The sequence below is a fragment of the Chroicocephalus ridibundus genome, chromosome 8 (assembly GCF_963924245.1).
Source record: "Chroicocephalus ridibundus chromosome 8, bChrRid1.1, whole genome shotgun sequence".
Classification (NCBI taxonomy): Eukaryota; Metazoa; Chordata; class Aves; order Charadriiformes; family Laridae; genus Chroicocephalus; species Chroicocephalus ridibundus.
In genome coordinates this window covers 33,202,857-33,229,090 of record NC_086291.1, presented here as the reverse complement: position 1 = coordinate 33,229,090, position 26,234 = coordinate 33,202,857, and the positions used below count along the sequence as shown (strand labels likewise).

Sequence of the window (26,234 nt, the reverse complement as noted above, 5' to 3'; positions counted from 1 at the left end):
AATTCTCAGGACTAAGTGTTTTATATCCATCACTTTCCAAATAGAGGGTAATATAAAAAAATAAATAAATCAATCCAATAGTTCACTGTGATTGTTGTTCCAGAGAAAACTGCCACTGTACAACTGCCTTGTACTAACCGTTCCCAGAAATGTTTTTATATCATTCACTTTGGCATACACCTGCTACTTGGGAAAGTGCTGCCAAAGCTTCCTCCTTTCTTTTTTCAGGTACTTTGTGATCTTTCTGATAATAGTTTGTTGTGGTTTGGCTTTGATTTTGTTTTTTGTTTTTTTGTTTTGTTTTTTTTTTCTTAATAGTAACTGAAGGACATGGTTAATACTAGTGTTTACACCAAAAGAAGTTATCTAGTACCTTGACACAGTACAGAGCAGAAAGTGAAGGGTAATAAATACAAACAGTAAAATATGGGGGGAAAAAGCAAAACCAAAACTCTAACCAGCCTACAATAGCATCATCTTTTGGCCGCTTCAGCTGTCGATGCGTGTTACGGAAGGTCACTGCCGACAGCACAGGAGATATGCAGTGATTTCCACAGGAAGGCAGATGAGATAACCTAAAACTCCACAGCTTAAAATTCAGGGGATTGAAAAAACGGAGGTTAAGAGTTTGTGAAATGATGAGGGGAATAGAAAATATAGAAGGAATGAATACTGAAATTCCTTCTAATAACCTAAATGGAAAGGTACACCTCATGAAATGATCCGATGAGAGATTCAAATTAAGCAAGAAGTACTTTTTAGAGTAACGCATAATTTAACAGCAGAAGTCATGGGTACAGAAATACAAATACATTTAAAATATGACGGAATTAATGGGAGAACTGTCCGTAACGTTTTTTCTTCAACTCTAGTTTGGCACTACACAAAGGCTATCAAAACATAACAAGAAAGCTGGAGCCTGACGGATTATTAGAGGCAAATGCGACCAATCCAGGCTGAATGTATCTGTCACAGAGCTCTGTTTATTGTAAAATTGTGGCTGGCACAGCTGGTGACTGCATGTAATCAACCTTTTTTAATTACATAAAACAACGCTTTGGAAAAAAAACCAACAAACTAGAACACAAGCCTAAAATAAGAGCCCAAACATTCAGAGGTGAAGTCACATGAAGCTTACACGGGGGATTTCCAACTGGTAGCGTTCAGGTGGCTGTCAGTTGTCTGTGCCTTTTCTGCTGCTGTTAAACACACGGGCCACGGAGCGTACCAAGCATCCTCACGAGACGGCTGGTTACGTACGCCGACAACAGCGAGCAAGTGTGGTCAAAACAAATCATTGTGCAAGCAACTAAAGGTATAAAGTAAGCAGGGAAAAAATAGAAACTCTCCTATTTGAGAGCATAAGCTCTCCTTATCCTCTTACCATTATACGCTCTTTTGCTGAGGCTGCCTGTATTCACCAGATGCTGGACATCAATGCGGCATCACCCGACCCCACGCCTGTTCCATTCCTCCCAGTGGGAGAGATGCTGGTGACAGGGCAGCAGAGCCATGCCTTCCCGGGCTTGGGGATTCACCACACGACTGTACAAAGCACCAGCTCATTTAAATTCTCTGGAGTAGAACTTGCCCAACCCTTGCGTGTGGAGACACCCAACCATCACAAGTTGATCCCCACCAGCAAAGACCCAAACCAAATCCTCAGGCAGCTGGTGATTCTATTCCCAACAAAGCCAACTGTTCCAGGTAGAGTACCCAGAAGCTGGACAATTCTCTTATCCATCATATATAACTCACACACACACACTGAAGAGGTTGAAGGAAGAGCAGAGGAGTCACAATGACACGTGGAAATCACTGCAGGAATCTGGAGATAGTAACGATATGGGCTTTGTCACTAATTTTATCTGCATACATACTGTAGCACGGGAGGCTGCTCCGTGTGCCAGAGGGGCGTTTCTGGTAATAGCCGACAGTCTCAGTACCTCCAACACCAGGAGGAGTCTGCATATACTAACTCTATTACTGCTTGCCGGTTGGACAAAAAGAAATAGTATAAAGGCACCCCCAAGGACTCTGGACTCTCATTAAGTTGATGAACAGATTTATACTGCTAGTTTGGCTTAGGCCTGGAGACCTCTTCTGGGCGGGGAAGGAAAACAACCAACCAACCCACCCAAACCATGCAGCAATGTAGAGTCACCAACCTTTTCTTACACACCACGCCTCTAGTGAAAGATTACTTAAAGATTAACTCTTAACAGAGGAGTCCAGGACTTTGCATCTTCTAGCAATATAGCAACATTGCTCCATAGGTTTGTCTCACACAGGAGAAAGAAGAGGGCTCTGTGCAAGCGTTGCAGCTTGTGGTTATGCTGTAGCTTATTTTCAGCAGGGCTTTCTGATGGAGGTTGTGCTGAACTGAATTATTTGGTTTAACATCTGGTTTTAGGATCACAGGCCAGCAGCTCTTCTCCAGCAAACATGAGATATTGGTCTGCAATACGACCGCCCTGTATTTCTCTGCAATATCTTGTCTAATCTTGCTTCCACCAAAACAGGCAGCCAAGTATGCCGACAAGATTGTGGTTTAAAAGTGACCTCCTGTAGATCAGGCTTCCACAAGCCCAAGTGAAACCTTACACAATGCTCTACAGAAAACAGAACAATTAACGTCTTCCCTGTGGCAACATTCACTCAACCACTGGCAAACTCACACACTTGCACTTGTAAACCACCTGGATGCACAAATCCAAGCACAGGTGGCATACATAAATTTGGGATACATCTTTTCCACTGACCTAATTGTGGCAGAACTGCATCAGCTCCAATGACATGTTTTGTTGCATTTTTTTTTTCCCCACTGTGGCTAATCGTAGCTGTGTCACGCACTTTTAAGTGCTGTGAGTCCTTAACAGAGTAATGGGTAAACAAACATCACACAAAACAGCTTGCAGGGGAGAGGGATGTGTACGCCTCGGAGACAGCTTGCTCACGTGTTTTAACAAGTGCTCTCAAGAAGAACGTTTCAGTCAGTGTTATGTTTCTGCCCAAAACTCTCAGAGCATCAGTTATCCTTTGAACGCTTGATAATAATCCTAATTCAAAGAACTGGGTCTCTCCCGATGTAAACAGCATTTGCTTTTGCAAACAGTTACTAACCAAATGGTACAGTACCCCTTAGTTTACAATTAAAAGGAAAAACCCAGCACAATATGTTTACAGTTATTATAAACAATAGTCTGGGGGGTGTGAAGAACTTCGCAGAACTGTTATTTTCTGTGATCCCATGCCCTCAAACAAGCCTCTGACATCCCCGCTTTAGGAACACACATGACCCTCAAGCAAACCTCACTACCAGCAAAGAAACGAAATCACAAAATCCAGCATCCTCTAAAAAAGTAGTTTGAATATAACATATAGCCTTTTAGTGTCTGTATTCCACATCACCACTTACAAGTTAAGGGAACAAAAACACCTAGTATAATTCTCACAAGGTGAGAACCTCCTTTCCACCCCCTCGAAATCACCACCAAAAATTTTTAAAAATTGTTTTTAAACACAGATCTACTTTAAACACAGATCCAATTTTCAGCTCAGCTTCTGAAAACTGATCCTCACTCCATTACTGACAGCTTCTACTTGGGGAGGGAAGGAAGTAAAACAAAGGTGAATTAATTTAGATAAGAATGAACAGCTCATACAAGGAAAAAAAAAAATCAGGAATTCACAGTGTTTGGCTAGAATGCATGTGAATACCAATCCAGGACTGTGTTTTGGGTTTGTTGTTTTTTTTAAAAGAGTATTTAACCATGCTCTGAGACTAACAATAACAATCTTAACATGGGATAAGAAAGGATTTTTCTTTTACATACATAACTCCATCATCTTATAATCTGCAAAGCAGCAGTAAGTCAGCTCTACTGTTACTTGTATAAAGTACTCAAAAAACAGCCTTAAGGAGATGAGCCGCCTCCCTCACTGTTCCTTATCAACAGGACAGTCCAGTATTTAAAAACAGCAATGCTGCACACCATCATGTAGTGTTATCCCACAGTGTGGAGGCTGAATTAGCCAATAACCCTTGGAGCAGCCTAGACTCTGTTGGAACATGCAAGACAGAATCTTCCACAGAAGGCTGGAGTTCAGAATCAGCTCAGACATGAATTGCAGTCTTCCTTCTGTCCTCATGCACTCCCTCTGGCAGATATCTCCTGCTGTCCTTCCCAGCTGGGACATAGTAGCTCTCCTTCTTCTTCCTTCGCACCATCTTCCTAGCTTATTTAGGTAATGTCTTCTCTCTTCCTCAGCTCCTTCACCTTCCTCCTTTCCTCCCACCAGTTCTCTACTTTCTCCAACCTAGGCAGAGTTAAGAACATCTACTGGAGTGCCTCTGCAGGGGGCTTGCTATATGCTACAGAGCAGAGCCAAGTGGCTTGGTCTGGGAGGATGCTGCTAGAGCCCGTGCTCTACTCAGGATGGAGTCGCTCCTGCACTGTGGCCGTCCTGCTGTGGGACAGGGATGAACAGTTACTTGCAAGGGACTTGCCGCTGCATCACTCACCACACTTATCAGCAGGTTTGCAGGACCAGGCAGAATTCACAGAAGAGCAGCAAGCCCGCTACGCTGTCACAGATTTCTTGTCATCTCCTGGAGGGATCAGGGATTATGAAGAAAAACTGGCAGCTTGCTCTTGCAGAGAAAGCCCAAAGCCAAGCTCAGTCAAAACCACATTGGCAGATAAACTTTATTTACAAACATACAAACTTCAGAATTAGCGCACTGAAAAGCACCAGGACCACAGGCCCCAAAGACAGATCCTCTTTGACAAGTATTACGAGGACAACCATTGCAAACGTTACGAACACTGCTCTCTCCCTCTTTGAATCCCCCGTGGCAAGCTCTGGATGATCTTGTATTCTCCAACACAAGGTAAGCTGCTGGCTGCACTGCCATTTTGCTGTGAAGTGTCCAGACCTCTTGGGCTAGTATAGCACTGCTTTATTTTAACAGTCCTCAGCTACAAGATTCAGTGATTATCAGGAATATAAATTATCTTGCCAGAGAAGCTGACAACTATCTCCTCCAGATGGGAGGAGAAATACTTTACAAAGGACATGTAAAAAGTGGGGAGTGACAGAAGCAGATCCCATCCTCCCTCCAATAGGACACCCCAAAGCCAAGTCTCAATGTTCCATGCTAAAATTATGTTCTTTTCTTTTGCTTTTCTATTTCTCCTTCCCATTACCAACCTGAAGGCGAATTCCTGTCAGGGAGCCCTCATACTTATCTCCCATTCAATCCCCAAACTGCCATAGTACGGTGGGGCTATACTGCCCACCCACCCCCTCCCATAACAGCTGATGTTTTCTGAACTGAATTCTAGTATTTAGAAGCTGTAACCACCTGCGGTTAAACACATCACAGCTTACATCACTAGTTTTTCTTTGCCTCTTTTTCTGCAAGAAGCCAGGAAACCTGGATGTGATACGGCTCTAGTTCTTCTGGAGTGACGTAGTCTGGAGCATTGCCCATCAGGTCTCGTCCCCTGAAGGATTTAGGAAAAGCAATGACGTCTCGGATACTTGGAGCGTCAACGATGAGAGAGATCAGCCTGTCAAGTCCTAGACACAGAAAACAAAGCGGTGAACCACTTGAGTTATGGCCCAATATTACCTCCTCCAATTGAGAAAAATCTGAAAGATGGAGTAGATATCACTAAGCTCGAAGAATAAAGCTGAAGCAAGTAAGGGGAAAAAATTAATCTCAACCAGTAGAGAGAAACAAACGTGCCTGAAGAGCAGAAAGGCTTAGGAAAATAAAGCTTTTCAGTATTGCAAAAAAATTCTGCAGCACACCAAGGACTACAAGAGAGAGACAGTGCCTTTGCAGAGACAGCATAACAAGCCAGGGCAGTTAAGTCACAGAACGCTGTCAGGGCTCTGTTTAACTGACCAAATAAAGCTCTTGGTCAACCAGTTCTGAAGGATTACAACAACTAGGAGGAATTAAAAAAAAAAAAAACTCACAAGAGCGTCTGTGTGATTGGATGGAGGGAAGTCACACTGGAAGACCACAGGTTAAAATGCTAGCTTTGGGTTTTGTGGGGTTTTTTTTGGTTTGTTTTCATGGGTTGTTTTTTTTCTTTTCTTTTTTCAATCCACAGACTTGCAAAGTTCTAGGAAAAAAAATCTGACACAGCTATAATGCTGTACACAGCACTGTGCTGACTTTGGAGGACGCCATTCCACAACAACTTAAGCCAACCTAGGTCAGCACCACTGTCTCCTCCCACTCTTTCTGACTCCAGAGTTCCATCTTCTCACTGTGTTGGCACAGGTATCCATCAAGTCCATGCTGAGCCAGATCAGGGAAGTAACTTGGCAGCATTCGTTAACTGCCAGTTTAGCTCTCTGAATTAGTGAGCAAAACAGATAAGGAAGAAGGGAAGCGAGACTGAAGCAGAGGGCGAGGTTGTGGCAGTGACCCAGGGCATGAAACAAAGTACCATGCTGTCCCAGGCTTCAGGGCATGCACTACAGGAATGAGAATAAAGATGATGTAATCTTAATGAACACACTGTTTTTGTAGAACAGTGAGCGGATAAGGATCACACTTAGAGCCACCAACACGTGATTTGGTCCTTGCATAAGAACTAGATCACACTAGGACGCTGGGGAGGAACACCAAAACATTCTACACCTGGTGACAAGACCTCTGTTTTCTTCCACAAAGCAGCTACAGAGATGGAAGCACTGTGTAAGCCCACACAGTGTTATCATGTTGGTGGCGCCAAATAGCAACATCAGAACAGCCATCTCTGTCAGGGGGAGATGAAGCTTTTGCTAACAAGCATAAGGCTTGTTAATGGGATCTAATAGGCCAAAAAAAAAAAAAAAGAAAAAAAAGTCGCAAGACACCTGTACCCTAGAGAGCTACAGAGCACTTACCTAAAGCAATTCCTCCATGAGGTGGAGCTCCAAATTCCAAAGCCTCAAGCAGATGGGAAAGCACCTCAGAATCCTCCTGCAAAATTATGTAAGCGTCACTGGACAAATAGTGTTCTTCCTGCTAGCAACATAAGATAAAGGTACGATGAAGCCATCCATCACTCAGGGCTAGGAGTTGTTTCTTTATCAGAGAAGCACAAAAGCGTTTCTTTCAGAAGTTGAAATGGTTCTCCAAAAGAATGTTAGAGACATCTGTAAATGTTACCTTCAGCACTTTCTCCAGCACAAAACGCTGTTGTTCTGCACTATGAATTCTGATGGAGCCACCTCCAACTTCATTGCCATTCAGCACAAGGTCATAGTGTTGGCTACGGACCTACAGAAAAAAAATGAACAAGCACCTTAGCAAGGCTAGGGCACAACTGCATCTAACAAACATAACACTGCTCTCAGTGGTACCTTGCAGGTCAGGTACCACTCCTATTGGAGGCACGGACTGCTGCTGACAGAGGTAGGAACAGTACAAGTCCTTTTGCAAAGTTGATCAAAACCTGAATCAACATGGGATGGGTCAGAACATAAGACTCCTCACCTTAAGAGGCTGTTTCCTATAAGGCCCTTTTGTCAGGGGCACACATGGGTATTTGCCACTCAATAATCCGGAAGACATCTCTTCCAAACAGACAAATACAATATACCATCAGTTCCATGAAACAACATCTCTTTTTACAATATAAACAGCTGCTACTTGCCTAGTTTTCTATGACAGGTAACTGTAAAAGGTTCAGCATGGCAGGCACGAAGTCAGTTACCTTTGTGGGATCAGAATAGAGGAGGCTGGTATCTGAAGGATGAGGGGCAGTGAAGGGGTGATGAGCAGATTCCAGTTCAGTGGGATTCTCTTCCTTTGGGAGGAAAAGGGGGAAATCCACTACCCACAGAAAGTGAAAGGCTGTGGGATCACGGAGCACCAGCCCAGCCGCCTCGAGAAGGTCAGCAGTCTCCAACCGTAGGCTTCCTAATGCAGAGCACTGCAAAAGAGAAAGGAGAGAATGAGACAGGGCAATTTTACTATCAGCGAAGTCGCTCAAACACCGACCAGGGAAAGAGTTTTTCATAAAGGTAGTATCACAGACAGCATCAGTTGTAATGCATTGTTGCCTTAAACACTTTTGCCTTGTGTTCTGAAAGATACTGCCTTCCTGCTGAAGCAGCAGCAGCTCCAGGGTTTGACAAAGACCAAGTAAGGAGCTGGAAAGTCGATTTTCTTCCAACTGTTCCATCTTCACAGATCTTTGCTAGACTAATCTCAAGCTCTACATAAATGTGGATTAACTGGGGAGCACAGGTAAGATCTTCACTTTGCAGACAGAGAAACGAAGGCACAGAAAAAGAGTATGGCAAAATTTTGGCTATCAAGCAAAGCATAACACCTTGTCATAAACCAGTGCTTGGAAGGCAACGTCTGCTGTCAAGAATACAGAGAAGGGTAGGGACAGAATCTCCCATCACAGCTGCGTTTCGCTCTCATCATCTGCTTATGGGAGACAAAATTACCTAATCAACCTTGTTTTCCAATCTGTTTGACGCTTTAAAAATTAAGTTAAGGTGAGAGAAGAGGAGGCACTGATTTGTTCCTGTTTTATATTCCAGCTTTCATTTCAGTTCCAAGTTCTTCCCAGAATTTGACTGGGGAAAAATAAAAGCAATAGCTATGTTTCATGCATTATTTGCTGTTGCTATAGCTTCAGCTCCAGAGAGACACAGAATAAGATGGTGACCTATTTTAATAATAAGAAGAATTAGACTAAGGTCAGATAACATCAAAGCCATCAGCAGCAACATTCAACATACACAGCCACCCAAGAAATGCCTCCTACCACTTGCTTGTGTTCGCCAGCTGCCAGCAGCACCACGTCATCCACCTGCATGTTCAGCGCTTGGATAAGCTCCGACTGCTGCTTCTCACCAAGAAACTTTGTGAGCAGAGACTTCAAGCTTCCATCAGGCCTGCAGATAATTTCCATGATTTCCTGAAGAAAGATAGGAGTATGTTCATTCCAGTGCTGCCCTCTCCTGTCTTGAAGCATCACATGCTCAGGCACTGACTTAGCTATTAAAAACTCTTCTTCTATCTTTCTCTGCCTGCAAGTGCCTTTATACACACTTTGTCATTCACCATTTCCAATGCCTCAGCAGTGTTTCTGTCTCACCTGGTTAAACTGGGATTTTGCAGACTCCTTTAATGACTCCAAATCTTTATTTTTAAGATATCTCTGGGGAAAGAGTAGGAGAAGACATATTAAACATCAGCAAAACCAATGGAAAGTCTGACTGGGATTCAAATCTACTGACTGAGCTGTTTCTAAACTTCTCAAGTTCTTTTGTTTCCAGTACAAGTTCTTTTGAGGGCTGTGGAACAGGACAGGGCCCACAGCACTAGACTGCAGGTGGGTGTCTCCTCCAAAGGCTGCTTTCAGGAAGAGGCACCTCTAGGTTGTGTATCTGGCTGTGGTTTTTTCCTGCCTGCTCACAGATCAGATGTAGCTCGTCAGCAGAGTCAGAGTCAGATCATGCCAGCTCACTGCCTCCAGCATGCAGGAACAAGGGTATAACACCACACTGTTGATGCGGAAGGCATCGTTCAATTTGGAGGAACAGAAGGAAATTAACTGGGCTGACTCTCATGTGCAAAGAAGTTTAGTAGATGTTGAGGATGTGCATCAAGATTTTGATTTTTTTTGTTCAGCTACTCTAATGCTCAGAAAGGCTCAAGAGTCCACTTTTGTTTTGCTTAAATGCACACCCTACTGCCCTCTCGTGGGAAGCCAGTAACTTGCACTTTGTGCCAAAATTAAGGCATCCCAAGAGAAACCATGGTCAGAAAGTCCTGTTCCCCACATAAAACTCAGTGTTTAGTGGATTTTTCTTTTCCATACTGCCCAAGCTGCAAAGATGCCCACAGCCAGAATTAAATCTGCTTCCCTGCCAAAATACAGGGCCGTGTCAAATAATCTTTTACACCCACTGTCAGCCTTGGATTTTGTCCATGACGTTCTCTTTACAAGACATGAGTTGTGCCCACAAACGCGGGAAAAGCAAACATGAGAAGGGCACGTAACCAGATGACCTTTTTCTCACTAGTCCATACCTGGCTCTATACCCATCCCTTGCCACAGGGCACAATTTATTATTGAGAGGCACATCAGAAGCCATCCTTGACACAAGCAAGCTGAAACCCAAAGAGGCTTCCCTATCCTTGAGTGACCGTGCAGCTCTTTTCTTCCTCCCCTTCCTAAGGGCAATATATTCTTCCTGTCACCTGATTGTCTCCATTCCCCTCTTCTACAACCACTCAGCCCAACCTGACATCAACCATAACCAATCCCAAGTTCGCTGAAGGGCACTACTCCTCCAGTAACAGCGAGGAACATTTCCATACCAACAAAGGAATTCAAATTGGTATTTTATTTATTTCACATAAACCATAAGCAGTATGTAAAAGCATCACTTACCACTCCATGAGGAATACAAATGGCTTTGACTGTGCCATGTGGGTAACTGAGTGCATCCTGCACAAACTGAATGTCCGATCTTCGTAAAAAGTCACCGATATCCACTATCTGAGAAAGGAGAGATGACAGGAAAAAGCAGCAGTGGTAGGAACATGAAACAAAAATCCTGCACCTGCGTCTTAATGCCGTCAACACTGGGATATCATTTCTTTGCTCAGAGAAATCAAATGGTTCACAGAAGGAAGTGAATGGGGCCAAGGTGGAATAACGATTAGGAGGCTGAGCACTGCAGAAAAAGAAGTGCAAGAGAGCTAGGAAAACCTAAAGTTGAGACGGTGACATCCTACCACAGCGGAGAGAGCTGTATACTGAAAAAGAAACCCCCAAAATTAACTCCTGAGGAAATATAAGATGCTTTCTTGCTTTTCAGCACTGCTCCTGTTAATACGATTGTCAATATTCTTATTTCATACTTCCATACACAAACAGTGTATGCACACAACCATAGCTCGTTATCTCAAAAGTATCTTCAGGCCATGAAAAGACTGGAGAAGCCTGTCTCATGAAGCACACTCACCAGGAGTATGCTTTGGAATGCGGTAGAGAAAAGCACTTACAGTATCTGTGGATGCCTGATGGGCTTCTCTTCCTAAGACAGTCAAGATACATTGCTTCCGAAAACTCCGTTATCTTTAAAATGTTTTAAAAACATACATTTCCCCACAACCAAACAATCAAACCCTCTCTTCTCCAAGAGATGATTACCTGTACAAAGCAGTAATGATGGGATAAACACCTTGGGTAAATGACAGCATTAAGAACTCCAGCCAATCACGTATACGTGATTTAAGCAAAGGCTTTTCTTAAAACACTAGCAGAAAGCAGAAGCTGCAAGTTTCCAATGGGAAAACCCTCACCTTCATCCCAAAACGAGTGTCTGGTTTATCAGTCCCATAGTTAGCCAGTGCCTCCTCGTATGTCATCGAAGGGAAAGGAGTCGTAATGGAGCCTCTTTGCTCAGGCCAGGAATATTGCAGGAGGCCCTCTATCAGTCTCTGGATCCCAGCTTGATCTACAAATGACATCTCTATATCTATCTAAAAAGAGAAAATAAGAGGGGGGATTCCACATTAGCTACAGGTTTTGCCTTTGCATTGCTACTTGCAGAAGCTAGAACTATGAAGCCAGCATGAAAACAAACAATATGCTGCATGAAATCATATCATGACTGCATTAGACTGAGGGTGTGCTTATGATCTCACTACAGCCTGACAACTCGGGCAACAGTCTCCTCGGAGAACTGAGTGAGGTAATGATGACAACGACAGAGGGAGAAACCGTGTATGAAGCAGGCTAGCTCTGCCTGGGATCTCAAGGCCAAGGAATGGGATGCTTGACCCAGCAGGATAGGAGGAGATTGCATCATCAAGCATGACTGCTGCAACACAATTCCCCACATCTATGGCACCCGGGATATACAGGTATCCATCTGTGGATACTCCTATGGCATCTATAGCACCATGTACAGTCACCCAAGGACAGTAACCACCCTGTGCATGTCCCATACTAACTTCAAAGGGCTGTGTCTGTGAAATACACAAACAACATTGTAACCCCCGGGCAGCACAAGTGCTAGCAGAAACTAGGCCTTCAGAAGGGAAAACAGCTACAAGCTGTTTGGGTTGAGGAAGAGGGTGAAAGGCGCTGAGAGCTGGTTACCTGAGTGAATTCAGGCTGCCTGTCAGGCCGCGAACCTTCATCTCGGTAGCAGCGAGCAACCTGAAAGTACCTGCAATAATACTTTTACTTAGATAACAATTTAAAGTACCCTAAATTTAATTGTGGCTATAGAACTGATCATAAAAAAAAAAAATAAAAGGGAGAGCTCTGCTCCCTTTGTAGCAGATGTTCACAGCCCTGGTTGTTCGCATCCCCTCAAAAGCATGAAATTTTGAGTGGAAGCAACTGCATCAGCAGCTGTATCCATCTCCAATCACATCTTCCGGAGGCACGTGGAGACTACCAAATTAGCTGTGTCCCAACAGGGCCACACAGAACTGCTTTTCCCACCTTCTGCTCCGAACCTTGACTCTATTAACAGCCAGGCAAAATTCACTCATAGTCAAGACCTGGCCTGCAGTTCACTGCATGAACAATTGTCTCCCTCTCCTTCAATTTTATTTGGAGAAACACGCCCATTAAAAGCTTTGTACTCATGCACCCTGAGAACGTGCTTTTCTCATCTCAGGAATGCTCGGCTGCCCAGCTTCATCTCAATTACTACTATAGGTTACTCTTGGAGGGGCTTTTATCACACACTAGATTTTCCTGTCCTTCAGGCAGACTGTGCTTCAGGTCAGATCTGCATTTAAAACAACAGTGAAGATTTCAACCTTCAAACAGGACGCATCTCCTCTTACTGGGAGGCATTATTGCTGGGGGGGGTAACAGGCCTCGCCTAGCTGAAAAGTACTAAGTATTTAAGGATCCCTCTTCAAAACACAAAACCTTTGTCAGTAAGTTTTTTGGGAAGTATCTACAACTCCACAGATCAAACCAAGCAAACCCAGGATAGGACGTGAAGAGAACAGGAGTCCAAGAAACTCTTACCTGTCCAGGCCTCCAACCATGAGGAGCTGCTTGAACTGCTGAGGACTCTGTGGCAGACAGTAGAACTTGCCCGCTTCCCTCGAGGGCACAAGGAATTCTTTTGCTCCCTAGCATCAGAAAGAAAAGCTTACACAGTTAGGCAAATAAGTGGCCTCAATTCCTGGCAGAGAGCACAGACTAGAAGCAAAAGAGGAAAGGACCTATTTTCCCTGTTATGAAATCCCACTTGTGATTATACATTACACTTAAAATCGGTTGATCAACTTGGTCAAAAATAACCCAACGGAGGATTCTCCACCTTCTGCTCTGAGAGACTAATGCATAACAATATACCATCCAAACCAGGGGTTTAAATGCAAGAACTCCATGTGTTAGATGAATCAACAATTCCTGGGCTAAACCTCTCTTCTCTGTGATTATTTTTGAAATGAAAGAAAGGAATATAAACTCAGAAATTAAAATAACTGGAAGTAGTGTCACTGCAGTAAGCTACTAGTTAAGAGATAATTGCTGGGGAAACAGTGCTTAGAGGAAGTTTTTGAGTTTTATAATCTGGCCATCCCAGGACAGGGCTTGCATTCAACACGCACCCTACAAGACAGAAGCTTTATTCATCTGAAGGTTCAAAATTAAGACAAAAGATATCACCTCTTCCCTTTCATAGTCTCTACTTTAGAAAGGATCCATGTATCATATCAGAAATTTGCACATTAATTGTTACTTAATGCAGGAACAGCAATGAAGGCCAAGTGGCAATTGACAATAATTCAATCATGCAACCTACGCAATCGCAGGAGGCTAAAATGCAATTCTAACAGAATACATACCCCTGGCGTTCTTTTAAAGAGCGTTGGAGTTTCTACATCCACAAACCCTGAAGAACAAATGCATGCTTCAGACACAGAATATGCTGAGAGCGGGGAGAACCAGTATGACACAAAGTAAGCTAGAGTAGGGTTAGCCAGCAAAACAGGTAATCAGCACACCATGTAGCCTCTCCAAAATCTACAGATTTTGCTGCCTGTAAGAACAACCTGTGTAACGACAGATTTAAAGGCTCTGAGCTACTCTGATGTCCTGCCAGAAGTGTTGTTAACAGAGGACTCCATACAGCCTGCAAAATTGTTAATTCTCTATCCATTTTGAACTAGGCTTTGCTTTTCCAGAAAGGATTTCCTGATTTTAGATAAGCAAAAGCCCCATATGAAAACCATTCCTTTGACATGCCTCACACTAGGCGACCAAAAGAGGGAAACTACCTGCAAAAGGCCTTTTCTCATTGGATATAGGTCATTTGAAACAACTGGTTTGTAGTTTGCTAAGAGATTTCAACATATGCTGTTCTTCAGGCCTTCCAGCATCCCTCTAAAGGCCCCACTGCAAGCAGACATGTCCTTACTAAGTGGGACCTGTTTGGAGTAGCAAGCTAATTGGCAATCTCTCCCAGCAACAGGAAACAGAAGAAGGGAGGGCTAAAATTTTATTTGCTGCACGCTGTTCTTCAAGCACTTTTCTTACCATGGAGGTTACACAGATATTCCCGCATCCTCATCACTATCTGTGATCTCAGCCGCAGGTTATACTGCAACTGGAAGCTACGCAAGTCCAAATAGCGATACTGCATCCGTAAGGCCTCTGATTTCTGGAGAGAAGAGATAATTAGGATTAAAAGACAAAATTCAAATTGCATGTCCAATGAAGCTGCTCCTAAAGCCACAGGACAAAAGGGGGAAGCTAAAAAAGGATGCCTCTCTTTTGCCACAACCCATTCATTAACCCACAACCTACACAGACAAACATTAGCCACTGAGAGTGTTTCCATGCACAACAATTACTTTAAAAAAATCCAACCCAAACCAGACAGACATTTACTGTGCTAAGTGCTGCCTCAATAAGCTCAGGATTTCAGCCTTCCTTATTCTCAGTCCACTGCAACAGACTGTAGCAATCCTACTCGCAATTTTTAAGCGGAGGAGTAGTATCATACAGAGAACTAAAGGAACAACAGGCAGGAAAACTAAAGCACTGCAGATGATGTAAATTGCCCAGGACCCGTAACACGGAAGGAACAGGACCCAGTTCTCCCAATTGCAACACCTATGTATCAGCCACAGTTTCAATGGCACGGAGAATACCCTCTATTAACAGTGATAACAGTGATTAACAGCCGCTCCTATACCATGGAGCCTGCACTAAAACTAACCTCTTAAAGACTGTGTACTTATGGAAGAAGAAAATCCTCTGGCTGACTAGCTCCTTGTCCAGATAAGACTAAGATCCCTGGCCTTAAAACACAGCAGTGCATTGGCAGGTTCTGTTTCACACTCTCAAAAAAGCTAGCATAGCCTGATTTCTTTCGCTCTTCCCTTTACCATCTGTTCTTACAGTAATATTGGAAAACCTTGTGCACTGGAATCATTCAAGCCTTGTTTTCTGCTTAACTCAAATCAGAAATACATCCCCAATGCTAACAAGCAGCACCCCTATTTTAAATACCATCCTTCCCCCAAAGCAGAGCTGGGAGAACCAGCCAAAGCTCTCACATGTTTTGACATCGCCCTGGGCAAATTCGCAATTGATTGAAAAGCCACCACTTCAGTTAAAAAAAGGAAAAAAAAAGGGGGGGAAAAAGAAAAAATGTGGACACCTTGATAAAATCCTTGATTTCAAAAGGTAGCTTCTTGCAGGAGTTTAGGACCTCTGCAGTCTCCGCCTTCACTTCAATATCCCCTGTTGGCATTTTCTGTAACAGAAAGGGGAAAAAAAAAAAATAGATTCAAAACTTAGGGAAAACAATTGGACAAAGGTATTTCACAGATGGCCAGGAGAAAAAAAGAAACCCATGTGATTATCCTCCCTGCCTTCTACCATAGTATAACTCAGCGAACTTCTCTCAAGGACAGATTTCTCCTAGATTGCCCTTCTGTTCAGAAAAACACAAGTCACCTCACCAAAGATGGCATGTTCTTTCTCAGTAGCATTCTGATCTCTACAAGAAATATAATTACTTTTCCTTTGCCTTCTCTTTGAAGGACATGCTGAGCACAGAGGAACAGTCAGGCACAGACCCTTCTACAGCACATGCATTTGGACAAAATACTAGTTCCATTAGCTTCAATGACACCACGCAGTATACATTTTAGTGTGCATTAGCGGTGTCACCATCAGTCCTTAGTACAAGTCAAAAAAAAGGCAACTTGTAAGGAACTTCTCAGAACTTCCAGTTCCGTATGCCAGTTCTCAGAACTAGTCGTCTTTTTCTTAGATGTCAAGGGAGAACAGACAGCTTGCCCCACTTAGCACTGTGCCACATCAAAGTTCATTTGATCCTACAGAACTCTTCCTGTTTATCAGGGGAAAGTATATACAACCTTCCAACAAAATGAAAAATGATTAAAAGAAATAAAGCCATCTCTTGAAGGCTGCATTCTTTATGGACACCTATAAGCAGTCAGAGCAAAAAAAGTTACCATCATAAATCCACGTTCTCTTTTTAGGCCTGCCAGTGATAGGACACGTACAACCCTGACAGATTAATCTATGGCAAACTACAGCGAGAGCTGAGGAATGCATAACTTTAAAAAATTATTCAATCTCTGTTTCCTATATAATGAGAACAGCAAAATCTATTCCAAGTGAAAAACAGGTCATCACATGCTGTGGAACTTGTGATGACAATACTTATTTTCAAGAAAAAGGAATTCTCAACCACACTTTGAAAGCCTGAAAAAGCCAGCCATTATCCTTTCAAAGGGCTGGAATACAATTTAATTCCTGAGTGTCTGTAATGCGCTTTGAGGTTCTCTTAAATTACACGTTGTAGCAGCTATTTCATCTCACATTATCATATCAAAGCTATGACACAAAACCCACCATAACTCTACTATCCAGTGCTCTTTTCCACAAGAAATAAAACCCCTGAGAGACTCTAACTTTCTCACCGGATTCTCCTGCCCTGGTGGCCGAGGGATCACAATTCCAGTCACTCGCACAACAGACTCCACTGGGGCATTAGACAAGAGTTTCTTCACATGGGCGTGTGCCTGCAAAAAGACAATGTCTCAGTGGAATTTGAAGAGCAGGACACCATGCTCAAGGGCCTCATTTCTTAATGGCTTGTTTGTATTTGGGATCACTCCAGAGGAAACAGCATTAATGCTTCTGTTGCAGTGTCAGATCAGGGCTCTCATAAGGCTTAAATCTACTTGTGAGTCAGAGCACTCAGTCTGACAAAGTACTTCATTCTGCTCTCCAGGTCTCCTGGACCCAAGCTACCAAAGGAAAAATAAAAAGAATAGAAACTCATATTTTGGTAGCACTTACCTCATCTTGTGGAATGATGATCTGGGTCAGCCCCTGGAAATCCCTCAGAACAAGAAACAGGCCTTGCCTGATCCATGAAAAAACACAATAGAAAAAAGTTTTTTCAATAATTCAGTTGTCTTCTGCTTTTTAAGCCAAAGCACATGGCAACTATCTACTTTCTGTACCTTGTGACTAATCTCAAAGCACTTTCAAGTAATGTATGTACAGGTGCTTTTCCCACATCTGAATCTAATCTGAACAATTTGTTTCAGATTTTGCCCAGCGACAGACAATGTGCAAATAACCAGGAGAGGCAGGATTTTAATCTGAACATTAATCCATGCAGAGAAGAGATTCTGAACACGTGGGATTTCCTGCTGGGAAACATTGTTCAGATAAACACATTTAGATAAGCAATAAAACTAAAGTTCACATGGATACAGAAAAAAAAAAAATCCAACCACAAAACAAGAAGGAGAACACTGGCCCCATAAAAAAGTTTCACATGAACAAGCCACACTCCTAGACCCAGAATCATAAATTTTGATCTCTTCAGCCGCAGTACAGACAGCTACGATCATACTTAATCCATCAAGAAGGTGTCAAATGGAACACGCTCTGGCTGTCTTTAAAAGCAAGAGTGCAACCATCTCACCACAATAATCCTAACTGTTTCCTGGAACTCCATCCACAACTGCTCAAAGATGAGATGCTCAGGACCTCCCGAAAAAATGAAAAAAATCCATGCAGATCATCACTGCAGAACAATGCCGGATAAAAAGCAGCCTCTGGACCGTAAAACGCAAAACACGACTTTTGATACAAAGTACTTTCATCACAGCCACAGGACCTATCTCCATTGCTGTACGCAGACATGCTTTTCACCCTACTTTTACAAAATGTTAAACTCCATTAGGAGTTTAACGCCACCTACAGCAAACTCTCGGAATTAACATTTTATCCTCTGCTTACTATCTTTTTTCAGCGTTTCTTTTTTAAGCAAATCTTGCATGCTCTAAAATGGCATCGTTAGATCCTGTAGTTGAAAAGACAAACAACATTGCTTAAATTTTAAAGGACACTATATAAAAGAAATTATTTGCTCACACCTGTTAGAATTGCTATAAATATGCTATTACTTGTTTATCTCATATACAACAAGGGTAATAATATATAACTGCTTTACAGCACTGTCATGAGGATAAATTAACATTTGTATGAAACTCTGAAATCTTAAATCCTGATCTGGCACAGTTCTCAACTGTTTTATTCGCTTCAGAAGCGACTACTGCAGGATATGAAAAAACAACCTGAAGCATAAGAAAAGTGTTTGAATCCAGGCCTAGAGCATACACTGGATTTGGTAAATAAGCATATTTGTTTTCACCTTGGTTCGCACCTACCTTTGATACTGAATCCACCCATACAGTGTGACCTCTTGCCCCACGTGAGCAGAGTGCAGCTCCCCACAAGTGTTGGTCCGAGTGACGAAACTATTGAAGTCTTGAATAAAAATAATAAATTCTTTTGTGCTTTTTGCAGACAAGCAAGACAAAACAGTTACGGAGTTCTCCCCCACCCCCCACAATAATTTACACATATACAAAGAAATTACTCCACATGCCCCCAATACGACTGCTGTAAGACATTAGGACATAAACGTGACATGAAATAATGCTAAACAAGTTTTTAAGAGGAGTTATTTCTCTGTCTCCGTCAAATTTTCACACAGAAATCTGAACACAGTCTTGCTGCAAACTGTCACCCTGTGAATTTCAGGGGCAAGAGAAGAGAACGCTGCAGATCAGTCCTGAGGCACACTGATAGTTCCACATTTGAATCTAGAAGACACAGCAGAAAGGAAGCTTGACAAGCCAAGACTGAAACATACTGACACCCACCATGTGGGTGTAAATTGAACAGATTCCTGCCTGCAGCTACTGATACAAGGCCTGAACCATGACCACAGAAGACTTCACACAGACCCCAGCAGGCCTGGCATCACAACTTACGTTGTAAAACCAAGCACACCGCTTACAAAACTTGCTAGCGTTTCAGCTTGCAAGAAAAAGTTTGAAGGATGCTATTACCTAGACATATATACTTGCGTACAATTATACAAACTAGTCTCCCTTGCTACCTTCATCACAGGCTGTAAAGAGTAAGGCAGAGGGCAGGGCGGCTTGTTTTCACGTTAGGCATTCAGCGACCCCTGTTGCTTACAGATTGGGGGCTACAGAAGAAAGAAAAGAGGAAAAGGGGGAAAGAAGAAAGGGGGGGAAAGCACAGTAAAAACTCAAAAAAAAAAAAAAGAAAGTTAAACAAGTTGATTTTGATATACTTTGAATCACAATTCACTGTGAGATGCCATCGGTCAAACAAAACCATTATTTGGAGAAAACGTTTTAAAAAGTGATCCAGGGAAAAGAGTTTATCGTGAGTGTGCCTTTAGACTCCTCTGCAGACTACTCTGACCTGGGTCCCAGAGGCAAAGGAAAAAAAAAAAAAAAAACTACCAAAAACCCTGAAGAGGCGGCGGCGGGGACAAGACAAACGCTTCTTTCTCACCTGGAGCCGCCGGTGCCGGGGCAGGGGCCGCCCGGTGCAGAGCCCGCCCGCAGCCCAGCCGAGCCAGCGGGGGCAGCCCCCTGAGCAAAGGCCGCAGCAGGCGGGGAAGGGCCATTTCACAGCCTGCACCTGAATCACAAACCCACGAGTCGTTAAAAATAAAGACGCGGAAGGCAAAGCGCCATCCCCGGAGCCTCAGCCCTGCACCGAAGCCCTACCTCCCGGGGGAGGCCTGAGCCACCGGCGGGGAAAAGAGACCCTGCGGCCAGGGCCGGGAGCGGCGGGGAGGCCCCTGGCTGCAGCAAGCGGATCGCCTCACGGTAAGACCCGCTGGGGAAAGCTCTCCTCACCCTGACCCGCGGCCAGGCCGAAGGAACCTCTCACCCGCTCCTTCCCCCGCTTCCGCCCGCCACAAAAATGGCGACCGGGGGCGGTACCACCCCGCGCGCCGCGGGGGCTGACGGGAAGAGGGTTCAAACGGCGCCGGGCGGGGAGTGGCGGGGCCGGCGCCCGCCATGGAGTCGGCGGGCGGGCCGGCGCGGATGCCGCACAGCGTCGGCCGGTTGTCCCGGGGGCCGCCGTTCAGGCGGTCGCAGGGGCGGCTCGGACTCAGCTACGGCGGTCAGCTGCTCTCACCGCCGACGCCGCGCTCCCAGGTAGGGCTGGGGCAATGTCGGCCGGGCCTAGCTGTCCCCTCAGCCGGCCCTGCCAGGCAGGAAAACCGCCCCTCCGGCACAGAGGGCGGGCCGTGGCGGCTGGGGGTCCCTTTGCAAGCCCTGAAGGGGGAAGCTATCCTTGTTTGTTAGATTTTAATATTATTTTCTTAATTGTTTCCCCCCACCCCCCCTCAGCATAACGCAGATCCCCAGAAAACAGCGTTTCTGCTGCGCAAGCAATGGACCTTATACAGCGTGACCCCTCTGTACGGGTTCTCTAACGCTCACCTGAAGCGTTACGCTCGGCTGCTTAGTGCTTTTACCGCTGCCGAGAAGCAGAAGGGACTGGCGGTGGAAGTGGGGGTTGAGCTGGACATCAAAGTGACTGTCTCCAACATTCCCGACCTGAAAGGTAGTGACCGAGACCGGGATGCCATTCTCGTGCAGGTAAGGAGGCTTCCTAGCAGTTTTGATAAGCTAAACCCTGGCTGTACGGAATAATTGCTGTAGTATCTGTTGAGATTTAATGAAAGAGAGTCCTGCCTAATTTCAACTCAAACAGAACATCTCATAAGCAATCGATGTGTTTAATTGCAGCTGTGAGTTCAACTCTTTGATAAGATCAGCGTAAGACTATAGGGAGCCATCCTCTAATTTTTTAGCTTAGCAGTCAATTTACTGCAAGAACTTGGACAGGTAATTTAACTTCTTGGATAAAGTTGGTATAATCCTATCTCCTGGACATAGTTTGAGTCTAATTAACACTCCTGAAATGTTTGTCTCAAGTGAAAGATGCTACTGAAATGCCAAGTTCAGTATGGCAATAGTTGTAGCATGTACTATGGATTGGCTTTTCTGAATAAAAATCAGTGTAAGCTCTGATTTCAGGACTGTTCCTAATGAAGTAAAAAGTGCTCTTCCCACTGTTTTCGATAGAATTCCACGTATCTTTTAGGGATGTAGTGGATAGACTGAATAACTGTATGAGCTTTACAGGAAAGAATGTTGCATGAGAGGTCCTGAGAAAAATGCCAAACACTTGAAATTATAAAACAAAAACCATCTTTGGCTAAAAAAAGTCAAATTAACTCTGTAGCATTCAAATGCTTCTTTTCCCCGTCCCAGCTTTCTTTGAGATCGTCAGCTTCCCAAAAAAACTCAGAAGAGAAACTGGTATGGTCAGGCTGCTTCTGCTGTGTGTCCGGAGATCATCTCTCCGAGAACCTGCCAGAGGACTTCACTTGTTTACCTCTGTTTCTTGTGAACGGGGCAGAGGGTTACACCTCCATTGTTGGAAGCTGGTTTCAGAAGACTTTTGACTGCTGCTTCCGCCGTTTAGCCATCAGCCCTCTCAATCTCAGTTGGATGGCAGCAATGTGGACTGGATGCCAAGTGGACAAAACCACATCTGCCATGGAACTTGTTTTCTCTGCCCCCTGCCTCCCCTACCCTCTGGATATTTCATATGCCATTCATCCCGAGGACGCAAAAGCTCTCTGGGATACAGTGCAAAAAACTCCAGGAGAGATCACTCAAGAAGAAGTGGATATTTTTATGGACTGCCTTTACTCTCACTTCCACAGACACTTTAAGATCCACTTGTCAGCTACAAAACTGGTGAAAGTTTCTACAGCAATTGCCTCAGCACACTGTGATGGGATTATAAAGGTGAGGTTTCTAAGTAGCATGTTGTCCTAACTAATGCTGGGGAAAAAAAATAGCTGTACCTGTCTAGAAATGCCTTACTTCTAAAAAATGAAGGTTTCACTTTTCTTATGCATAATTTCCTACAAGAAGTTGTTAAACCCTCAGCTTTTATTAGTCACAATTAGTTCTGGAGTTGGGGCAGCTATCAATACAGTGTTTTACTACTGTATTGCAGCAGAAGCTACTAACCCTAGTCCTGGGCCAGAAATAGGTGTACTAGCTGCAGTACGAATAGCAAAGTTTCTTTGCCCACTGGCCAAAACTTAGTCTTAAAAAGATCCCAAACTTAATCAAAAACCTTTAAAAAAATTCACTAGCTTTCTATTGCAGTTATTAAGACACAGAAGACAAATATAATAAATCTGCTATATAGAAATAACTGGTGTGTGGTGTGCTAAGAGATGGATGATCCTAAGAGTCAAAACATCTTGCTTAAAACTACTTCCCTTTTAATCCTTTTCATAAAGGTGCTGGTCTCCCTGTAGAGGTATCTATAATATGCTTTAAAACCATGGAGGATTAGTCCTTCCTGAAGTTCTTCAAGGAATGCAATATGGTCTTCTGAGTTAAAGAACAGTTTGTGTAAATGCAATTGCTTAAATTTAGTCTGTCCATGATGCACTGACTTCATTGTTCTGGGTACAGAGGGAATGTTAGAGCCTACAACTTGGGACCTCACTCACGCACCTCTTTCCTGGAGCATGAGTTCATCAAATGAAAGAAAATTAGCTTTGCTGGGAATCAGTTCTTAACAATTTCAGCCTTTGGTAGGACAACAGCAAACCACTAAATGTTAGTGTTAACATTGCCTAGTTTTACCTGCAGTAGTTCAAAAGTGTCTGAAACAACTTTTTATATCACAGGGAAGGAGAGACAGATACTCAACTACACAGGCATTCTGAAGAAGGGTTCTCTCCTGGAATATGTGTTGTGTAAACATATTCAGTATGGGAAAACAGGGATATTGAAGGAAACTGGCATAGTCTCCTTCCTACAGAAGCAGGGGTGTAGCGTAAGGAGCAGAAGCCCTAGGATTCTCACCTTCCAAGAAGCTGGAGTAGGAGCAGGGCATTTCTTAGGTACCCTGCTTCACATGGGACAGGAGCAGAAGTCCAAGGGCTCTGAAAGCAGCAGTATGTAGGCATGGTGTTTTCTCTGTATCCAGGGTCAAAACAGTAACAAAGGCACCTTGCAAACAACAGAGAAGCTGACTAATCACATGGAACACTAAGTAGTTGGTTTCCAACCATTTAAGGGTGTGACGTGCTCTTTTTTTTTCCTTTCTTGCAGTTTCTACAAAGCAAATACCTAGCTGGAGTGCTGACGCTGCTGACAGAACTAGCAATCTCTCAGATACAGTGAGAGTCATTTCAGCAAATCTTCATGCTAAAAAGGGTTACTGTTGGAAGATGTATGCTGAGAAACTGATTGGAAACTCACTCCTGAAACACCTTCTTTCCTTTCATGCTGTCTGTCCTAAGTTGGACTCTTAACTCCTATGCTGTAATTCAACATCATGTCCAGCAAAGACAAGCAGACATTTTGCCTTTGCTACAGTACAAACTTCTAAGAGCTTCTTAAGCACCTTTGTTTTATCAGTTGCTCTTCATTTATGCGTAGGTTATCAGCCAGGGGCTAGGAAATAAACTTTGCAAGTTCTTGGATGCAACTTACTGATGGGTATTTCTGTCTCAAATAGCAAGCTGCTTTTCACATTGCTAGATAGCCTAAGCTATACAGACCTTAGCCTAAACTGTGACTACTCTTGGGGCAGCCTAAAATGCAAAGCCAAGCACATCCAAGAAGGGGTGCGTGCTGTACAATGCAGGTCTCTAACCTCCTTTCTAGCTTGCTAAGGTCAGTTGGTAGCAGTCATAAAGCAGTCATCTATGTCCCGGTTAGGCTAAGGTGAACAGCACGACTGACAACTGCCCTGTGAGTCCTCTCAGCCTGTTGGTCCTCTCAGACAAGTTAATACATAGGAAATTGAGGTCTGTGTATAAGCTAGATATTTACTATGCTTTGCCTGATGTTTGTAGTCTTGGGTGTAACCTTTTAGGCCAGAGAGCCCTCAGGGCTGGAGTTATGGGTGGTAAAATTTTATACTGTATCTCTCCCTTCTACAGCAGGTAGGAGTTGAAAGAGCTAGTGGACAGTGCCTGGCTATAGCTTAAGGAAGTAGAATAAGTACATGCGAAGTCTTATGATTTTTGTATTGCTCTACTAAATGAAGTATTTGTCATCTTTTGCCAATAGTTTGGTCTTGAGCAAAGTAAAGGCCACCTGTGCCCAATGAAGTATATACTTGTATGGTGCTTTGCAGTTACAGCTTACCTGACTAAACTAGTTGTTCCCTAATAAATAATTCTGTGAGCAGCAAAGGTTAAAGTCTAGTTTCCTATACAATTCACTTGTAATGGCTTCACATTTGTGCAGCATCTCTAAGGTCTGAGGAGTTTGTGCTGTGACCTTCCCCCAAAGGAGGGATGCAAGTTTTCCCTTCCCAAAATTTTAGGATCTATGCATCAACTGTCACTAAAAGCATTCTTCATTCTTTTCCCCAGCAACACTGAGATGAACCAGCTATGTAAGTCCCTAACATGACCTAATTACATGCCTAGTTACTAATCTACTTTTAATAATCTATTTTTAGAATTAGGCAAAGAAACATGGACTTGGTTTTAGGTTTTGTTTAGAAGATGGATTATATTTGCTTAGTAAAGTTCGCAGTCTGTAAAGTAATTACTCTTACCCTGGTAGAAGCAACTAGGCAATCTTCTGAAGGTCTTGACAGCTCAGCAGCTATTTTAAACTATCAATTCTGGTGCTTTAGTTTCCTTTTATAAAACATCTTAGACAAAGTTTGCTATCTTGACTCAAAGGAACAGTGGGTAAAGCAGGAGTAGGATGGGCTGAGACCAATGGTATGAGGTTCAACAAGGCCAAATGCCGGGTCCTGCACTTGGGTCACAACAACCCCATGCAGCGCTACAGGATTGGGGCAGAGTGGCTTGAAAGCAGCCTGGCAGAAAAGGACCTGGGGGTGTTGGTGGACAGCCGGCTGAATATGAGCCAGCAGTGTGCCGAGGTGGCCAAGAAGGCCAACAGCATCCTAGCCTGTATCAAGAATAGTGTGGTGAGCCGGACTAGGGAAGTGATCATCCCCCTGTACTCGGCACTGGTGAGGCGCCACCTCGAGTACTGCGTTCAGTTTTGGGCCCCTTGCTACAAGAGGGACATTGAGGTGTTGGAGCGTGTCCAGAGAAGGGCTACAAAGCTGGTGAGGGGTCTGGAGGACAAACCTTATGAAGAACGACTGAGGGAGCTGGGGTTGTTTAGCTTGGAAAAGAGGAGGCTGAGGGGAGACCTTATCACCCTCTACAACTACCTGAAAGGAGGTTGTAGAGAGATGGGGGCTGACCTCTTCTCCCTGGTGACAAGTGATAGGACAAGAGGAAACGGGCTCAAGTTACATCAGGGGAGGTTTAGATTGGATATTAGGAAACATTTTTTCACTGAAAGGGTTATTAAGCATTGGAATAGGCTGCCCAGGGAGGTGGTGGATTCACCATCCCTGGAGGTGTTTAAAAAAAGGGTAGATGGGGCACTAATCATGGTTTAGAAGTGGCTTTTGTCAGGGTAGGCTAAAGGTTGGACTCGATGATCTTAAAGGTCCCTTCCAACCTCAGCAATTCTATGATTCTATGTATTTGATTTGAAAACAGGACTGTTACACCCATGGCTTAGTTTTAAATCTAACCTTTCCAACAAATTTGCATAAATAGTTTCTAAAAAACTAAATTCTATGTAGCCTCTTTTAACCTCTTCCTTGCCTTAAGAAGACAGACTAATAGCATATAAAACTCCAGCAGAGTACGTGTATGACCTACAGCCATACTCAGCTTGCAAGAGTGATGCTTTGCTACGTATGTGTGGTATCTACTACACTCTAGCTGTAAGG

General features: G+C 43.7%; 2 protein-coding genes across 6 annotated transcripts; one reads left to right on the top strand and one right to left on the bottom strand.

The window, feature by feature from the left end:
• Nucleotides 1-1,006: 1,006 nt before the first annotated feature.
• On the bottom strand, nt 1,007-20,340 carry DARS2 (aspartyl-tRNA synthetase 2, mitochondrial). Of its 5 annotated transcripts, none has more exons than XM_063344007.1 (18): nt 19,911-20,333; nt 18,746-18,845; nt 17,361-17,427; nt 16,979-17,080; nt 15,685-15,780; nt 14,556-14,679; nt 13,865-13,911; nt 13,038-13,144; nt 12,147-12,216; nt 11,345-11,524; nt 10,428-10,535; nt 9,126-9,188; nt 8,793-8,945; nt 7,725-7,943; nt 7,178-7,288; nt 6,913-6,988; nt 5,395-5,586; nt 1,007-4,470 (listed from the first exon to the last, which is right to left on the bottom strand). In XM_063344007.1, exons 1-17 carry the CDS (start codon nt 20,023-20,025, stop codon nt 5,399-5,401), a joined length of 1,926 nt encoding a protein of 641 aa, XP_063200077.1. In that variant the 5' UTR covers nt 20,026-20,333; the 3' UTR covers nt 1,007-4,470; nt 5,395-5,398. The 5 variants fall into 5 exon arrangements, with proteins under 5 accessions (XP_063200077.1, XP_063200078.1, XP_063200076.1 ...); XM_063344008.1 differs by lacking the exon at nt 1,007-4,470 and adding an exon at nt 4,478-4,612; XM_063344006.1 differs by lacking the exon at nt 1,007-4,470 and having other exon boundaries at nt 4,681-5,586; nt 19,911-20,039; nt 20,261-20,340.
• Nucleotides 20,341-20,398: 58 nt separating this feature from the next.
• Nucleotides 20,399-24,962, top strand: CENPL (centromere protein L). The gene is made up of 4 exons (XM_063344011.1): nt 20,399-20,566; nt 20,762-21,013; nt 21,692-22,234; nt 23,564-24,962. Exons 1-4 carry the CDS (start codon nt 20,426-20,428, stop codon nt 23,633-23,635), a joined length of 1,008 nt encoding a protein of 335 aa, XP_063200081.1. The 5' UTR covers nt 20,399-20,425; the 3' UTR covers nt 23,636-24,962.
• Nucleotides 24,963-26,234: the final 1,272 nt, after the last annotated feature.

Excerpts from the sequence above, each read along its gene's own strand:
- DARS2 (XM_063344006.1), bottom strand. The coding sequence starts at position 20,025 with ATGGCCCTTCCCCGCCTGCTGCGGCCTTTGCTCAGGGGGCTGCCCCCG. Across the intron at positions 18,846-19,910 it reads CCCGGCACCGGCGGCTCCAG|ACTTCAATAGTTTCGTCACT; the intron begins GTGAGAAAGAAG and ends TTTTTATTCAAG. Across the intron at positions 17,081-17,360 it reads TCATCATTCCACAAGATGAG|GCACACGCCCATGTGAAGAA; the intron begins GTAAGTGCTACC and ends GTCTTTTTGCAG.
- CENPL (XM_063344011.1), top strand. The coding sequence starts at position 20,426 with ATGGAGTCGGCGGGCGGGCCGGCGCGGATGCCGCACAGCGTCGGCCGG. Across the intron at positions 21,014-21,691 it reads GGGATGCCATTCTCGTGCAG|CTTTCTTTGAGATCGTCAGC; the intron begins GTAAGGAGGCTT and ends TCCCCGTCCCAG. Across the intron at positions 22,235-23,563 it reads ACTGTGATGGGATTATAAAG|TTTCTACAAAGCAAATACCT; the intron begins GTGAGGTTTCTA and ends CCTTTCTTGCAG.